This window comes from Candoia aspera, chromosome 5 (genome assembly GCF_035149785.1).
Source record: "Candoia aspera isolate rCanAsp1 chromosome 5, rCanAsp1.hap2, whole genome shotgun sequence".
Lineage (NCBI taxonomy): Eukaryota > Metazoa > Chordata > Lepidosauria > Squamata > Boidae > Candoia > Candoia aspera.
In genome coordinates this window covers 55265346-55284478 of record NC_086157.1, presented here as the reverse complement: position 1 = coordinate 55284478, position 19133 = coordinate 55265346, and the positions used below count along the sequence as shown (strand labels likewise).

The following is a 19133-nucleotide window of genomic DNA, read 5'->3' as shown; positions in this document are numbered from 1 at the left end:
AAAGCCTATTATTTCCTATTGTTTCCATTGATTAAAAATATTAACTGTAATCTTGATTACCACTTTCACTGGATGCCAAAGTAACATCTTTTTTTATTCTGCAAAGGTGGATACAACGGCAGTGCATCGCATTGACAGCCTTGCAGCTCTGACTATGGATCGCTCTGGACTTATGCGGGAAGGGCTTAGAGTCCCCAGTAGTATTGTCTATTCCAGTTTATGTGGACTTGGCTCAGACAAGCCCCGGGATGCTACAAGTGCTATTGCTGGCCTTGGATTTGGTCCTGAAAGAAACCCAGAGATACAGTTCAAGTCTAATCCCACTGAAGGAATTGAAAATGGAGCTGGAAAGAACCCAAATGGCTTCAGTGCTCTGTACAAAACACCACCTGGAATACAAAAGAGTTCTGTTCCAACAGGGGAGACCTTAGGCTTGGACAGAAGCTCAAGTGACAAACAAAGTCCTCTCAGTGTCAATGGTGCTAGTTACCTAAGGCTACCCTGGGTAAATCCTTATATGGAGGGTGCTATTTATCCTTTTCTTGATTCACCAAATAAGTATTCGTTGAATATGTATAAGGCTTTGCTACCTCAGCAGTCCAATTTTAGCTTGCCACAGCATCTGACTTATTCGCCTGTATGTACAAATGGTGAACGTTTTTTATACTTGCCACCTTCTCATTATGTTGCTCCCCACATTCCATCATCATTAGCTTCGCCAATGAGGATCTCAGCTACACCAGCATCACCTGCAATTCCCCCTTTGGGACACTGTCCAGATAAAGGCTTGTCTTGGAAGATGGGAGTGAGTCTGGCAAATCCCATAGACTCTCATACGTATCCACATATTCAGAATACTAAACCACCCAGAGTCCCATCTGCTAAGCCAGCTGCTAATAACATGCCAACTGATCCTACTATTTTGCTGTCTCATTCACCCAGGCCATCGCCTAGAGTCCATCTCCCAACACAGGTTGGAGATTCTTACACAGAGTTCCATAAACACTTTTCCAGAATTTCAACATCCCCCTCTTCAGTTGCACTCCCCAAGCCATACATGAATGTAAGCAGTGAATTTTCTTCAAGAGTATCAAATGGGAAAGCTCCCAAAACACACGATCCAAATGAAATTTCTCAGCAACCTGCAGTGCATGCAAGGAAAACAGGTCATGACAGGAAAGATAGCAGATCCCCTCCATTATTAGAAAAGCAGCAAACTGTTACCAAAGATATCATAGACAAACCACTGGATTTGTCATCAAAAGTTGCTGATGTAGAAATAACCAAGCCTGATCATGTTAAGAAAATGGTACCAACTGTGTTAGTTCATAGCAGGCCTGGAGGAGGGTTGGTTTTACCTGGAGGTGATCTTCCAAAAGAAACTATTTCTTCTGGAAATGGTTGTCCTGTCTATAGGCCTGAGATAATTAGCACTGCACCTTCCTCCTGGGTGGTTCCTGGTCCAGCTCCTAATGAAGATAACAGTGGCAAAAACATGCAGTTGAAAAACAAGGCACCTGACTGGGTAACACCTCAACAACGAAGTTCTTCTTGCCCTAGGATGGGAAGTACAGAAACAGTTATTAATAAGATTTCAGGGTCTTTATCAAGTGAGGGTCGCCCAGCATCTGCTTCTCCAGCTCCAAATGCTAATATAGATTGTCCCAAGACTAACATTTCAATAGAAACTACTGCATCTGTCATACAGCATATAGGACAACCTTTGGTATCGTCATCACCACCATCATCAAAGCATAATAATAAGGCAGCTAAATGCAATAATCAAGAGCCTATATTCAAGGCAAATGAAAACACTCTTGCCCCAGGTTCCATATTTTTCTCTCCAAATGATGCATTCCGATCTCCACCATTGCCCTATCCAAGAAGCTATCTCCCGTATCCAATTCCAGATGGTTTAGCGTTAGGTCCTTTGTCTCTACATGGAAAAGGACCTGTATATCCTCACCCAGTTCTGTTACCTAGTGGCAGTCTTTTTCCTGGGCATTTGGCTCCTAAACCTATTCCGTACAGTCTGCCAACTAGCAGTGGTGAGTTTATGACATATCAAGATGCACTGGGTATGGGAATGGTACATCCAATGTTGCTGTCCCATACAGCTCTTGAACTAAAAGATGATAAATCAGAAAGGAGATCTAGATCACATGAGAGGCTCCGTTATGAAGACCCTGCTTTGAGAAGCAGATTGCCAGAGATGCTAGAAACCAGCACAAAGTTACATTTTGAAGTACCTACAGAGAGAAATGTGAAATCACACCACAGTTCAAGTCATAGTAAAAATAGTGCCAAAAGTGATAAACTCATGTTTGCAGAATTGAGAGATGAGCAAGATGTAAAAGGTGAAACAGGTCTGACAAATCCTAGTTTTCCTATTGAAAATGGTAATCAAGCAAATGACCCTATAAAACACAAGGCGGAACAAGCCTTTCAGCATAGAGATTTTATTGTAATGAGAGAAGAATGCGGGAGAAATAATTTCCATGAAATGTACAACTTCAAACAAATCCAGAGTCCACACCCATCAATCTTCAACTTAAGGAAAGATGATCTCTCAGCAAACCACAACAGAGAGAGATTGGCGATTCCCCCTTCCTCTGTGTTTCTGGAGACTGCTCATGGAAATGATGGCTTGGCTATGTCTTTTTGTAAAATGCCAGATGATGCTAAGCAGCTTTGTATGGGAAATGTGCAGTCAAACATTGAAATCAATCAGACGTATGCCAAAGATGGGACTGAGGGCATGGAATCTAATGATGGCAAACTCCTGAAACCTAAGCCATCTAAGCTGGCAAAAAGAATAGCAAACTCTGCTGGTTACGTAGGTGACCGATTCAAGTGTGTTACAACTGAACTCTATGCAGATTCTAGCCAACTGAGTCGAGAACAGCGGGCCTTGCAGGTGAGTCTCTGGGGTTTACTTACTGAAACATTTTTTGCTTTATTAAATTGCAGTTGAGAATGAAAGTTGATCTTATACGGGTTGGGAGAATGTATGTATGTACTACAAATTTAAGTCTATTGACACAATGATAAATTTGCATATATGAGGGTACTGCTATGAGGTGAGAGGAAGTTAAGCATTAATAGATACAAATTATATGTAAATAATAGTAAATAAATAGTTTAATCTCAAAAAGCATATAGTGGTGAAGAGCTGAAGAATGCATGTTTCTTATTTGCATAGGTAGTTTTTTATAGCTTGCTAGCTTGTTTGGCCAGCATTGTATGGTAATGGCAAAGGTTCTAATTAATATTCTAAATGTGGCATTTGATAAAGGAGCTGTATTTTAGTAAATTAATGCAACTTCTTTACCAAGCAAAAATATAGCATGGAGGTATAGATGCTGTAATGAATTTGATGTTGAATGATGGCAAATATAGTAGGTTAAGTTTACGATTTATGACAAGATGAGTTAAGCCAAATTGTTTGCATTGTTAAGAAAAGAATTAGTTGATGCTTATAAAAATGGATGAAATTATCCAAATGATCCATTGAGTGCCCATTTTAATTACATAGATGGAAGGATTACAAGAGGACAGTATTTTATGTCTACCTGCTGCTTACTGTGAGGTCAGTTCTTCAAATTTTTATTACTAGAATCTTACATAAAACTTTGAGTTAAAATTTCATTTCCAAATACACAAAGGGAAGTTGTGGGCCATGATCGTCTTTATTCATTGTACTGTTTTTCTTTTTTGCTTGTTATATCTCTCAAAAGGTGTGTTTGTGTGTGTATGTGTATATTATACACACACACCTGCATACCATCCGTGTGTGTGTGTGTGTGTATGAATGAATGATATATATAGTATAAAATGTATATTTCTATATTGAATAATTGTGTATATATTTGTGTATAAATACAATATCTTTTGTATACTGAGATTTGTTAATTTTGTAATTATATATAGCTCAGATAATTGTATGTATCTCAATTTGTAATGCATCACGTACTTGATTTTGAACAGAACTTTTCATTTGGATTTACTTTCATTTAAGGTAAGGTAAATGAAGTATTGTGAGTCTTTTTTTCATATCAATTCTCTTTCTAGCGTGCAATGATGCGCTTCTCAGAGTTGGAGATGAAAGAGAGAGAAGGCCATGTAGCAACCAAAGACTCAGAGGTCTGCCGATTCAACCAAGCAGACTGGGAAAACTTGAAAGGAAATAATGAAAAAAGGCCTAAGTCTGTCACTTTGGAAGATGTCATTGCTGGGCCAAATGACAAAGACAGATGTAAGCATACATTAGTCTTATCAGCAGATTTGTGGAGATAAGCTAATTTACTTGCTGGAAAGGGAGATACTATGTTCTAATTTGAATAGTATGGGTACTTAATATGCATATAACTTTTTTTATTTGGAGCCACCTGAGTATCCGAACCAATGGGAAATTCAATTACAAGTTACTGGTTCATTTTCTTAACTTTTTGATATGTTTCTTATAAATTCATATGCTCATCTACCAATTCAAAAATATTTTGAAGCACTGTTAGCATAAGGGAACCCTTGGCTGGGTAATGTCAGTGAATTTACTCTTTGAAAAGATTTCTTCTCTTCCTGAAGGTACTACCCAGGGCTTGGTTCTGGTGTCTTTTCTGTCTACAGCTTGTGTTGTGGCTTCCTTCACGTTCAGCTAAGTTTTCTGAAAGCACAGAAAACACAAAAATATTGGTAGGTTAAAAGAAAAGCAGCTACTGTTTCTGCTCTCGTGCATTTGGGCAGGCCATAGCAAGTGATAGGATAGAGTGAGGAACTGGCCTCTGTCAAGGCAGCGAAGTCCAAACATAGTAAGGATACAGAAGGGAGAATAAGTCTTTGAATAAAAGGCAGCCGTGGCACAAGTCTTAAGTACATATAATGCATGTCAGTTGATTTAATGTATGTTTGGTCAAGGAATATTTTGAAACAATTCTAAGAAGCAGTGCATACATGAAGAAACATGATGGGGTGCTAGCCTCCCAATTTAATTCTAGGAACAGCATTCAGTTCATTTTACTGTTTTACAAATTTTCTTCTGGGACTTAATGGCTTTGTTTCAGAAAGGCAAAATGTAGTTATCCAATATGTGTTCAGACTGATCCTGACTTGATACCTTAAAATTACACAGAAAGCTGCAATGATCAGAATAAACTATCACCCCCCCCCACTTCCTCTTATTCCTTGTTACCAAATCTCATTTTCAAGGTTGTATGAGATAAAAAGTACTGAATTATTGAGGGGTATGTATACAGTGTCTTGGAATAGAAATGAGACTTGAGTATCTTAGGCTGAGTGAAGACTGCAAATACAGATCTTTTCAGAATCCATGTCACTGGATTGTATCCTGAGGTTGCTGTGAATTGATAGGAGGAATGTGCTATGAATTTGCTAAATGGTAGAACCTAAAAATACAGCCTTTTAAATGATACAACTGTACAGAGATAAAACAAGAGTTAAGAAGGAGTTAAAGTGTATGTTACTATCAGATATTATAGTCAATATCCTGTGGCCCCCCTTTTATCTCCTATTGCTGTAACATATGGAGGCATTCCCTGTGTGATTTAGGTTTATCGTTTGAGTTTCCCTTTTTCTACTTGATATGATTAGTAGTCATTGATGGAGTGAGGCAGGAATCATGCAGCACTCATGACATGTTATGCTACACATTTTAACTTAGAAGGAAGCAAAGGAGACACAGGACTATTGATCCCCATAGTAGGTATAATATATGGTCTAGGTCCTAGTTTCTATATAATGAAATTTTAGTCAAATTACTCTGTCATTGTAGGGTGTAGGTTTTTTTGGTCAATGGATTGATGAAATACTTGCAACATAATTCAGAGGGGGAACTAATAAATATATTAAAAACTTTGTGATAAACAGTTTAAAAGCCTCACTTTTCTTTTGTCTGCTGGTTTCTATAATGGTCGCACCTGCAAGATAGAGAAAATTTCCTAGTTGTCTTACGGAGTTTCCATTGTTCCCTGAAACTGCAGCTGATCAGAAGACCTGAGCAGAAGCTTTTTCTAGGATGATTGTTGTTACTTCGAGAAATGGTGACCCTATATAGAATATACCAATAAGCATAAGTACTTGGCATGATCAGATGTTTTGGGTTCATCTTTTGCTATGGATAGCAGAAGTATAAGACAGGTATAAATCAGGCTGAATAAAACCAAACTTTATTGTGTACTATATTAAATAAAAGTGTGGAGTGTGCGTTTTCAAGTTGACAGCCATGCCCTCTTGCTCAATAATCCTTTCAGTTCTCCTTGTCTTGGTGTTCCGCATTCTCTTCCCCAACAGATACTCGTCTTTCTGTAGCTACTAAATATATCCAGCCATTGGACTATCCTTATTTGTTTCCAAAATGGTGATTGTTTTCATTTTTACAAGCCATGGCTGTTTATCCCTTTAATATTCCCCATGTATCTTTAATACTACTGACATTCTTATGGGTTCCTCCAAGCTTTTTGCTGCCTCCCAGTTTTAAAAGAAGAAGAGAGAACTGGCAACATAAGATGGGTTATTTGGTTAAGGAACACACTACTAAGACATACCGTGTGGGGTGTGAGGCTGGATGCAAAAGGCTCAGGTATTAGAAGAGAGAGTAAAGCCAAAAGGGTGTATTTTTGAAACCCCAATATAACTCTATATGTGTAGAAACTAGTACAGTACAGGCTTACTAAAATCTTTCTCCTTATACTGTATTTTCCTGGCAGAAAGCTCATTACATGGTAGAGCATTTCAAAATGGAACTCTGCTTGCAATCTAAAGTAGTGTAGCCCATTTCTTAATTTTTATGTGCAGATCTAGTCTGAATGGTTGTATTCTGGACTAGTCAGCTGTACTTTCTATTGTACTAACAATAGTTTGAATACACTGAATGCACAGAAGTGGAGAACCAATTTTTATTCTTGGTGCTTTGGTGCAGAGATGGGACTGTTGCACTTGGGCACAATATCATTCAAGCAAGCAAATGTTGCATTGATATCACAGTCTGCTTGATTAAATGCTGTCCAAACATATCTGACAGTATATGGGAAAGCCCATTATGCTTACTGGCAGTTTAGCCCATGTTTATTTCCATCCATTTGTCCTGTTAGTGGAATGGTTAGAGCATTGGCCATCAGTGGACAAAGTGATGCTTTTCTCCTAAGAAAGTTCCCAGGATGACAGTTAAAAAGCATACTGAAGAAGAGTTGAGAACTGTCATCAATTTTCAGAAAATAAAAAGCCTTTTGAAAATGTTTCTGTTCACAATAATTAGGCAAAGTTAAAACTTGTTTGTTATAGTATGTTCAAGTAAGATGGGAATATTACAGACAATGAACGGTCCTAGAAGGTCATCTATTTTTGAATTTGCAAAGGAATGCAAGTTTGTGTTTAGTTTCTATATTACTATAGTTAAACTAAAGCTACAAGTTGGAAACGTTAGACTGTAAAGCGCTAACATAAGAAATGCCCCAAACAAAAAACTGCTGAATAAAATCCTCACACTCAGTAGATTAATAGTGGATTAATTGTGCAATGTTTGTGAAATTACTTTTTCCTTTGAAATTGCTTTTTCCTTTTTATACATAGAGAATTTTTTCCCTCCTACCTTCGAATCAGTGTTGACTCCTGGTGACTGCCAGGACATGTTCATGCTGTTTTCTTGGCAAGGTTCTTCAGAAGTGGTTTGCCATTGCCTCCTTCCTAGGGGTGAGAGTGACTGGCCCAAGGTCACCCAGCTGGCTTCATGCCCAAGGTGGGACTAGAACTCACGGTCTCCTGGTTTCTAGCCCGATGCCTTAACCCCTATACCAAACTGGCTCTCATATAGAGAGAATACAACTAGTAAAGGAAAGAAATGTTTGTACTGGATTAAATTATTGCATACTGATAACCTATCAAGAAGTACATAAGGGTAAAATGAGAGGAGAGTTTAGTGGCATAAGATTCTACCAAGCACTTATATGGTAGAATAAAATAAAATTTGAAAAATAGCTATTGAGATAATACTTGTCTGTATTCTCTGTAGTCATTTGATGTTTAGCTATATTTGGGTGCTTATATTTCTCCTGAATATTTGTCTTAGCTCTGATTTAGGTTCAGGACAGAAGGATTTGTTGACATAAGCACTTAAGTACTTCCTCTGCTCTTGTCTCTATGTTCCTTTGTCACTGGTTAAGAGACAGGAGGCTGGAGCAGAGATGGAAGACAGCATTTAGTAGATTTTAGGTCAGAGGGTGGCAACCTTTCAGTGGATGAGGCAGCATTTGGAAGTGGGAACTGAGGACCACAAGCAGGATGAAGATGTAATGACATCACATGAATGGATGGGGACAGAATTTTCAGTTTTGGAGGATTTGGGAAAGGTTTAATTTTTTAAAACACATGTTAAGCTGTCACCTGACAGCTTTTGTTTGTTCTTTGCTGGTACAGGAAATCATGCTTTCATTTGGTAATTTGCTACTTTAGTGGCACAATTTCTGAGAGCCATACGAAATGGTTTGGGGCTGCATAAGGCTGAAGGCCACAAGTTACTCACTCTTGGTTTAGATGCAAAAGGAAAAAAAAAAAAGGTTTGAAGTCTACTTTCTGTGGCTGAAGGCCTCAAAAAACAAATGAAGGGGAAACTGCCCAGAGTCCCTCCTTGTGGGGGGGAAATGGGTGGTGATAAAAATTTGATAGATAAATAATACATACAATGGGTATGTATTTTAGCATTTGACTTAAGTGAGTCTATTAGTATCATTCCATTAGGCTGAAACAACTTATGTAACCATAATACATTTTTCAAATTTTGCTTATAATTCTAGCAGAATTTAGACCAGTATCATCTCGATCAGTCCTCTCACAAAGTAAGAGTAAGTATTGTCTTCCTGCAGCTAGTGAGGGTCCTCTAACAGTGAATAGAAGTGCCTAACTATACCAATCGTTTCATAGAAAAACAAGTTGCAAAGATTTGCAGACTTTATCCGGTACCTTGGGGGTATTTCTTACCGCCTTTATAATGACTTGGAGATAATTTTGTCCACAAAAAAGAAAAAATAGCTTTATCTTACAATATATATTTATTTGTTAGATTTATATGCCACTTTTTGTTCAAGAACTTAAGGTGGTATACATAATGCTTCCTCCTTCCAATTTTCCCCGTAAGAAGTATGTAATTATGTAGAGAAGGTCTAACACCTGTTTGTAGTACAGACCATTAAAATTAACTTTGTAACAAGATACTTTTCTGTTTGCCATGCTATTTAAGATTATGAACCTTTTCATAATTTGGAACTATATATACGTTGCCCCATGTCATTGCAGATATTGTAATAGGAGAAGACGAGTCATGTCATGTTGTAATGTAAATATCTAAACATAAGTCAAACTTCAAATAGGATCTGTGTGAAATTATTTTACTTTCACATCAAGTTTCACTGTTAAATGAATGCTGTAAAACTCAGTTTAAACTTTTTCTTTTCTAAAATAGCCTCTTTCTTGAAATTTCTAAACTTCTGCAAGACTGCAGTCTTAAAACACTTGCCACAGAGCAAACTAAAGTGTAGAGGTGCATAGGATTATGCTTGACAGGTCTACTTTTCAAGCAACCATTTTTAATGGCTTGCTGAAGAAAATAAGGCATGTCACAAAAAGAGGAGGAAGTTAAGTCAGTAATAAGATGGATGAGATAAATTAAAGGAAGAATGTGTGGGGGTTGATGGGATGAACAAAAAAAGAGGCAGAAATAGAGAGACAGAGTGATAAGCTGCATTCTTTTAAAAAATCTCAAACGATTTACATACATACATACATACATACGCCTAACAGAACTGTGTAATTTTTCTTCCCTAGATGAAGAGGTGAAAAAGAGGGAATAAAATTGCAGTTTAAAAAGTAAAGGCGCATCCTTATACTTTTCTCATACAGAATTTGGTTTATTTAGATCCATTTCAGCAATATATGTCCACTGAAGATCATGACATGCCAAAGTGGATTTTGCTATATTGTATATAGCATTGCCTTTAAGGTTTACTGTAACATTAAGAATACAAAATATCAGCCTGATTTTCATGGCCTACATGTGGCTGTCATAGTTGGGTAAAATAATAAAAGTTGTTATTAGATTTTTATCTCACCTTTGTTTATATATAACTCGAGGCAAACGTTCCTAATACTCCTAATATTTTCCCCACAACAACCCTGTGAGGTGAGTTGGGCTGGGCTGGGCTGGCAAAATTCTGGAAGAGTAGTGCCATATAGCATGGAGCTGTATTGCACTTTTAAAATATTTACTTTCTCATTGAATATACTTGTATGAATGTTACCAAAATTCAGGGAAATGCAGGCTGACAAAGGACAGAGCCAAAGTCAAAATACACCTCCAGTCTTCTTGTCTTGCTCTGTTCATTGGTAAAAATGGCTAGATACTAGAGAAAAGAAAACAAGGGCCATAATTTCCCAACCCTCTCAGTGGGAAAAGAGCTACGCAGTATGGGAGTAGTGGGACCCTGCAGAAGAGTTAGTGCATGACAGGAGAGGCTGCTAGGTCACATTCTGTCCACAGACCATCTCCGTTCCTGCTGCACGTGATGCTTAAGAGCAGGGATGCTGAGCTTTTTCCGAAGCAAGGACTGTGCTTTATATTTGAGGGATAGGATGTGGACTGCACTGCAAAAAATGTTGGTGTCAGTGCAAAACTACAGTTGATTTCATTTGCATGTCAATTTATTTAACATCAAAGATAATGAATAACTTGCCAGTTGTGTATTTAATAATTTCCCTCTTCTACAGTATTGCATAACAAATTACAATTTGGTAGCAACTTCTAAAGGTGTTAAGAGCCACATCTAAGGTTTGGGGGACTGCATCCAAAATCTTTGCATGCTGCCTGGAACCTCAGATTATGGACCTATTTTATAACTCAAATTTTTTGGGTTTGCATTTGTATTACAGGCAGGCAGAATTAACTCAAAATACCATTATATCCTTTTCCTTGTGAAATAATAGTTTAGTGAAGTGATAGTAAAGTTTCTATGTACTTGGTTTTCCTATTGGTTTTTGTACATCTGCTGTAATATTCAGCCTGAAAAAGCTTTGTGTTTTAGATTTGCTTTAAAAAATACATGTTGTCACATAATTACTTTGAAGAGATCAAATGCATTCTTGCACAATAAACTAACTAACTTAATAATGTGGCTTTGTTTAAAGGTTATTTTCATAATACAGAAAATATCCATGATCACAGTTCTGAAGTTCCTGAGGACAAAGGTTCTCCAGCAGATAATTGCTTGGACAGATTTACTTTATATGAAAAGACAAATGACCAGTCATTAGAAGATATCAGCCAGGTTCCATGCCTGCATCTGGACCGAAAGCGTAAATATTCTGGTGAGAATATGCAGAATGATGGAAGCCTTAAAGAAAACTTTCTAGAAGGACTGGAAGAAGAATTTGCATCTAAAGCAAAAAAGAAGAAGAACTCTAAAGGTAATCAAGCCCAGTTGGTCTGATTTAAGGCATGGTTTGTGAAATGAACACTGTTTGGATTAACGTGCCCCTTTTATGGCCTTGATTCTGCCAATCCCAAATTCTCCCCAAATGATGTTTGGAAATTTGAAGGGTTAAAAACTAGTCATTGGACAATGTAATTGTTGGACAATGCAAAGGGCTGTAGTGCATGCAACCCCTTCCTGAGCTAATCTTTTAAACTGCAAGTATAATGGTGAAGCTGAAAGAATCTGCCCCACAAGTGAACTATAGCTTTTGTTTCAAGTTCAGGGCCTTTTGATTAATTTTTAGTTATTTTTCCATTAGATGACTGGCCTGAGAGGGAAATGACAAACAATTCCTCTAACCACTTAGAAGAGCCCAATTGTAATGAGGTGACCAACCTGAAGGTGTGCATTGAATTAACAGGGCTCCATCCCAAAAAGCAGCGTCACCTGCAGCATCTTAGGGAACTGTGGGAGCAGCAGGTGTCACCAGAGAGATCCCCACCCGGCAAGTTGGGCTGGCAAAGCAGGAAAGATTTAGCTGAGGCTGTTCAGCCAGAGGCCACTGCAAAGGTCAAAGACTGCACAGAAGAAAGGCACACCAAGAAAAGGTCAGAGGTCAAAAGCAATAGAAGTTGGTGTGAAGAGTCCCTCAAAACAAGTGACAATGAACAAGGTATGCAGAGATTACTAGGGAAATCTAGCATTATTTAGTGACGCATGCTGCCACCAGTGCTAAGAAGTTGTCAGTAGTGATTTTTGGGGGATAGAATATAATTATATTATAATATAATAATATATTTATTGTAATATATTTTATAATGTATTATAATATATATTATATTACTATATAAAGGACTTAAGAACCATTATGAGAATTAAGTTGTGCTTGTTTTGCCAAATTTGTAGAGAGTGGTGTAGTATTATTTTAAAACCAATATCATAGATGTTTATGTTTGTGTGTTTTAGAAACAATCCTGAACAATTTTTGTATGATGATTATGATCATGACAATGCATTCTTATCATTTGAAAATGGTTGATTTTGTTTAGAGTCCTTGGTGCTCTCTGAGCTAGTGATGATGTTGCCTAGGTGGGTAATGAAACAACTGCAAGCAAACAACAAAGCTCAGAGAGCACCAAAGACTCCACAGCTCAACCTTGAGGTGCATATATTCTCTTCTATTGGTTGATTTTATAAAACACAACTATATCAAATGGGCTAAAATTAAGCCAAGTATAAGATGTTCAGAGTTTTTGATTGCTCATGGGAATAGGCTGCTCCATTAGGTTCTGAACTTCTGGCCTAAGTCTTCACGTTCAGGGAGCTGGGAGATAGCAGATGTCGGCTTCTATCTGATTTACGTTAGGAGAAGTGATAGCTGATGTCCTGAATCTTTTGTCCTTTGTGGTTTTTGTAGTGGCAGGGTTCCTCTATGTAGCTGGTTTTACCACATCTTTCTTCTCTTTCCTATTTAGTCAGTTAGTTAGTTTACTTGTTAACTTCATTTCCCCACAAATACAATGTGCTCCAAAGCAGTTCAGATAAAATAAAGTAATAATTTAAATATTATAAGTAGCAACAATACTATAATATAGTACTGAAATGCTTGATCACTGGTACTGTACCCTTGGGTTGAAAAAGGTCCCTTTCCCTGGGAAACTTACTATCACAAGGGTCCAGCAAAGTTTTATACCTGGTTCACTACCCCAAGTTCCCATCAGCACTACCACTCAGGAAAATACACTCCTGCAGTCAAAAGCCTTCCTTATTCAAGAGCTTACCTAGTGGCAGTCCTTAATGAGTTAGACCACTTGGCTCCCTTTCAGAGTGGGCACTTTAGGTTGATAGCTGGTATCCTAAGGTAGCCTGAACTAAGGCTCAGAAATCTGGAACCAAACCTGCTTATACTTTTTGTAAAAGTAATTTGGATTAAGTACTTTATCCCATGTTTGTTAGGTATTTTGAGATGGGCAACACACAAAAACTATAGTGTAATCCCTAGTTACATTCTTGACATAATTTAATAATCTGAAAGAACTCTAACCAATCCTGACCTTGCTGAAGCACTTAACACATTTCTGCCTATTTTGCATAATTTCTATGAATCCTGCAGCTGTCATCTCCACCCAGGTGTTAAATGCAAGCTCTACAGAAGCTGATCACCAATGCCTGCCTTAATGGAAGGACCAACAAGGTTCTTCAGCTACAGCTTCAAAACACAAGTCTATTTCTATGAATGCTACTTGTGTATGCTAATAGTCAGTAGTCTAGTTGGTTTTGCTACTGTGTGTGGTCTGTATTAGATGGAAAAAAAAGTGAAAATTCTGTTTACCATCTAGCTAAGAAGTAAAAAATCTGGTTCTTGCTAGGGGAATAAGCAGATTGTGTTGTACTCTTTCTGCCTGTCTCAGAGATCAGGGCACTGGGCATAATGCTCTTTTCCCAATTCCAATGAAGCTAGACTTTTTGCCTTTCAGGACAGGGTATCCGTTGAGAGGCCGATGTGCTTTATTTTTCCAAGCTTCTGACATTAGGCTACACCTTGTGAAAGACAATAAAATCTTAGGCCTATTTTGTAGGGTACTGAGGAGGTTCAGCTCTACAATTTCAAGTTATTGTGAGCTTTTCCTTTGTCAGTGTTTCTCCATTCAAATTAAAAGTATGGAAAATGAACACATGGAAAACAAATATTTTTCCCAGTATAGTCATACTGATTTACAGAGAGAATGTTTGTAAATTCAGTCATGTAATCCCCATCTGATGACTGAACCAAAAGGTAACGAGTGGATAGAGCTCAGCCCTTTATTTTGAAGTGCTCCTACTGGCAGGGGCAGGGGTAACAAATGAAGAGATGGATCCTGTCAGTGCTCCAGATAGAAGTAGTGAGTAGAGGACAGCAGAAGAACAGATAGAAAAAATGAGAACAGGATGGGTTGTAGGAGAAAGCAAAACTATGGTTAGAATGGAATAGGCTGCAGAGGATTTATGGGGGAAGGAGGAAGGAAGAGAGGTTGTGTGTGAAAAATGTGTTGGAGAAATGAATAATTGGAGTGCACGGCTCAGATGTTCAGGGGGTGAAAGAGAACAATTGGTTGTGTATGGAGAGAACTGTAGGTTGTAAGCAGTAGGTTTAAAGGCTCAGGCCACTGTGTTGTAGTTGAGTTCTTGGGAAAATTGTTTGCCTTTTAGCTTAACCTGTTTTTCCTTTTTGTAAAGGGAGTTTCTGATAGAACGCAAAGCTGGATTCATCAGAATGGGGCTTACCTTTGGGTCTAAGTCTCCAGCTTTTCTCTGTATTAGGTTTTTTGCAAAACTTGCAATGTCTGAGCCAAGGTAGCCATTGTATGATGGCATTGTGACACTTTGAAAATTCCAGAAGTGCCAACTGACTTAAAAATGTTGGAGGCCCTTGAAATATGCATACAAATACTTCTAAAGCAACTTTTAGTCATTCATGTAGTTCAGAGGTCAGTAGCTGTAATGAATCTTTTTATATTGAAAATATAGTTAAACATATTTGGTTTTTGTCACATTTTTCTCATGTATCAGACAGCCATTTTCCCAGGCATGGATAGCAGAATATTGCAAAACATGGAATGAATTGTGGGATTTGGGGTTTTTTTTTTTTTTTTTTGGTTTTTTTTTTTGAAAAGTTAAGATGGTCATTGGGTCACTATATATTGATTCCAGTTGAATTAAGAACATAGCATGCTTGCAAAACACCCTAACTTTCTAAGAAAAAGTTAGGTGCTTTCTATTGTTTAGACAGGAAAAGCAACTATTTATTGATAGTAATGTTTCAGAGGTACATAGCTGACTATCTGGATCTATGAACCCATTTCAAAATGCTGCAAGAAACTGACTCCAGTGTTTTCTTCATCTTTGTATGCAAAGGGATACTTTTCAAAGACAAAAATGGGAATTGGATATTTAAGTGCCATTTCTGTTTTTGGAAATCATTTGCATCCTTTGACATATTCATGACAAACCAGGTGTCCTTTGACACTTGCTATTACTCTATTAAAAAAAACAAGGTGACCGACTCCCAAGGTGACTCCCAAGGTGAAAAGGTTCAGCAGTTCTATACTTAAAAGAGCAATATATTCCCATTTTAGCATCATGAAGTTACAGGTAAGGAAGTCTCTTCTCTCAGTTGTATCCAAGCAGTACCTTGAGAAGGTAGACTGGCATTGTATTATTTGCCATTATATCTGTGATGTGGTGTCTAAATTGTGTGATTGTTTATTGTCCTTTGACTAAGGCAGATTAGAGAACATTGCTTAGAAGTTATAACAATTCATTCTACATACTTAATATTTGTTTTAACAGGTACAGTTAAAATGTGTAAAAACAGTACTGTAATACATATGTAAAGATTAATGCTTTTAAACAATGCAAGGGCTTGTGTTGAATGATAGATGTGTGAGTGTGTGTATTTATATATACATACATTTACTTATAAATGTGTGTGCATATCTATATCTTTATCTATCTTCCCATTCAACATGCCATACTATGTGCAATGCCTTTCCTTCCATTTAGGTATCCTTCTGTTCCCGATGTCTTCACATACGAAGAATCTTTCATCCACCAATATAAACAGCAAAAGGCAAACTCAGCCAAACTGTACTTTGACTTCAAGGTTGGCTGCCAAGCAGCAGAAAATTAAAGAAAACTGGAAGACAGATGGGCTGTGCATGGATGAAGAAGAGGATTTCCAGGCAGCATCCCTGCTGCAGAAACACAGCGAGTGTGAAAAGCCGCCAGGGAAACGTCAGTGTAAAACAAAACATTTGGCACTGCAGGAGAGGAGAACAAGGTCATCCTTGACTGGAGATGACATAACAGATATTGAAAGCATTGAGGAGAAGGTATCCTTTTTATCCTGACTCAGTTGCCATTACTATCAGATTGGTAAAATTACCCCGATTAAATTCTTAAATGCCTCCTTTTTACTTTTAACTGAGGGCTCATTCATCTTTATTCTAGGACAAATTCCATGACTTCATGGGAATCTTGTACATTGAGGATATTGGCCTTGAACTTTTAAGATGTAGTAATTCAGAAGATGACACCACCATACACTTAATCTTAAAAAAAGGAAAGAGTGTTAGTGAATTATTGAGGATAGATGGGATGGGGTATGGAATCTTTCAGTAAAGATTTTGACAGGTTACAGTTAATGAGAATCTGGAAGCAACCAGAAGCTCCTTCAGATTGAGATTCTTCACCAGTCAAATCACATGGGTGCACACTGTATGATTGCCTGCAGCAGCAGACTCCCTCATTATTGCCTTCTCTTCAGCCCTCACAGCTGCAAATTGCAAGTCCACCTCAGGAGATTGCCCCAAGTCGTCCCATGCCACCAGAAGCCCGAAGGCTTATTGTCAATAAGAATGCTGGAGAAACTCTTCTGCAAAGGGCAGCACGACTGGGATATGAGGCAAGCATTGTTTCTGATGATCACTACTTTGAATTAGAATATGGAAGATGTTTGGTGTCACATACGATTCTAATTGCTCACATGTTTAAGAATCTGTATGCCCTCTTAACATGATGGAATATCTTGAGGCTCTCTACTCATTTTTTCATTCAAGCATGCAATTGGTATATTTTGTGAGTGGGTTTAGGAGAGAAACTATATAAACCCATGCAATTTAATAACCTTCAGCCTGAATAGGTGCCTGTCATTGCCAATAAGAATTCAGAGTATGGTGTGCTTTGCAGGATTGGAATCTTGTGTAAAGCAAGATAAAGGGGAGTAGAGTTAAGGGATCTATATGTCTTTGCTGTATTTACAAAGGATTAGTGATTTGCATTATTTTCACAGTGAGAGAGTATAGGCAGGCTGCATTTTAGAGTTGTTTTAAACACTGCATTATTGGTATACTGTATATAGATGCATTTTGTGAGTCAATTCAGTTTTTTTTGAAAAATACAGAGTATTTAGAGCTGGTCAGTCTTAGGAGATATAGATTTCAGTGGACTATGGTTTGCACTCGTAACGTGGAAACACAGTATCTGAAGTATAGATTGTTCTATATTTTATTATTAAACTTACTACATTTTTAGGCATTGATCATATTTTGTGAAAAAGATGAATGTTAAATGGCAAGTTGGACAAGTCCTGATATAACTTTTTTTTAAAGTTTTAATTGAAGGGCTTCTTTATTTCTGGTGCAGCAAAAGGAAAAGAAAAGGCAAGGAACAGAAAAGAGGTTATATACAATATAGTCAAAAGCAAGTTGCCCCCAAATTTTGTGTTCCTTAGTTAATCTTAATTAAACCCTAAGATTTTAATTAAAAAAAACAATATTTTCTCTTGATGAAGGAGAACGAGGACAGATTCATTATGAAAGCCTACATTGAGAGATTAGGCAATATAGCAAACTTATATCCAACTGTTTTGTGATGCACAGAGCATCCAGCTACTGGTGTGGTAAGGTAGTGCGACACCTTATAAATGCAGAAGTTCTATGAAAAATATATCTCAGGCTTTAGATTTATTTGGCTTGGGCAACAACTTAGTCATTTTCCTTGGCAATATAATTGAATGTTGTTATTGCTTCATTTTATCAGAAAGAGAAAAGTAGAAATCTGAAAAAGAGGGAGAGAAACCTAAACACATTTAAACACATACTAGCACAGACTGCAATCTTGGTAATGGTTTAGCTGTATCCTAATAAGGCAATATATTCTGAATATCTTAAGTATATAAATTTGTCTATGTTAAATTAAGCAGGACTGCTAAGCAGTTGAAGAAGACTCAGTGATCTTCCTAATTGAATAGTTACTAAACTGATAAGGGGCAGTTTCAGGAACTATGAAAAAGAACTTGGAGTTGAAAGATGGTTAAGAATGCATCCTTCATCTTTTTGCCCTATTAGCTTTGAGGTTGGCCATGGAAAACCAGTTCTGGTTCTTTATATCAGAGCGATAGAGCAACCAGCAAATATATAGTATTGCAAATGCATTTAAGTCCAGACAAGAGTATCAGTCTGGGATCCCATTGCTTAGGAGGTGGCCCAAACAATCACCAAAAATGAGGTGGATAGAAAAATGGGAATGTCCATATTGGGACTCTGATGCCAGTTTTGGTAAAATTCATGAATATAGATGCCTTGCCTATATCCTCAGCTGATAATCCTTCATCTAATTGTGCCTAGCTGCCAACACAAGAAAAAAGAGAGGAATTCTTTTTCCCTTCTTAGTAAGTTTAGAATGGGGGTGAGAGAGAAAGAAATGGGAAAGGAGTGGAGTAAGCTGGGTGGTGGGGAAAAGAAAAAATAAGTTAGCAGTGTAGTGACCCAGGTAGTGTTAGAAGCCCTCTCACAAAGGATTCCTTCATGGGCTCTCTCAAAAGTGACAGTGCTCTTGCTGCAAGAATGTATGAGATATCATGAGAAGGCAAAAAAACAGATAGAGGGCTTAGTCTTTATTTCTTTGTACACACTGTTTCTATCAGTGTGGTGTTAATGAAGGGGCATTGCAAGACCCAACTTCTCAAGCCTTCTTTGGTACTTGCTTTTGAACCCTCAGTTTTTGCCTAAGGGAGAGAATGAGTGGGGAGTAGAAAGGAAGGAGTCTGAGTTATTACAGTGTAGAAATCCTTCTCCAGGGGTGTCCATGGGAGGGACAAAAAAGACAAGATGGCAGCCA

At 37.7% G+C, this 19133-nt stretch overlaps 1 protein-coding gene across 5 annotated transcripts in view; it reads left to right on the top strand.

The window, feature by feature from the left end:
- The window catches only part of BCOR (BCL6 corepressor), a 76719-nt gene that overhangs the window by 41065 nt on the left and 16521 nt on the right, over positions 1-19133 (top strand). For 2 of the 5 annotated variants that reach the window (XM_063305233.1, XM_063305234.1), the window contains exons 4-10: positions 107-2917; positions 3536-3589; positions 4072-4255; positions 11188-11466; positions 11794-12147; positions 16017-16345; positions 16780-16917. In XM_063305233.1, coding sequence (XP_063161303.1) covers positions 107-2917; positions 3536-3589; positions 4072-4255; positions 11188-11466; positions 11794-12147; positions 16017-16345; positions 16780-16917 — 4149 coding nt within the window. The remainder of the gene's footprint in view (positions 1-106; positions 2918-3535; positions 3590-4071; positions 4256-11187; positions 11467-11793; positions 12148-16016; positions 16346-16779; positions 16918-19133) is intronic. The other 3 variants (XM_063305237.1, XM_063305235.1, XM_063305238.1) reach the window with 3 other exon arrangements.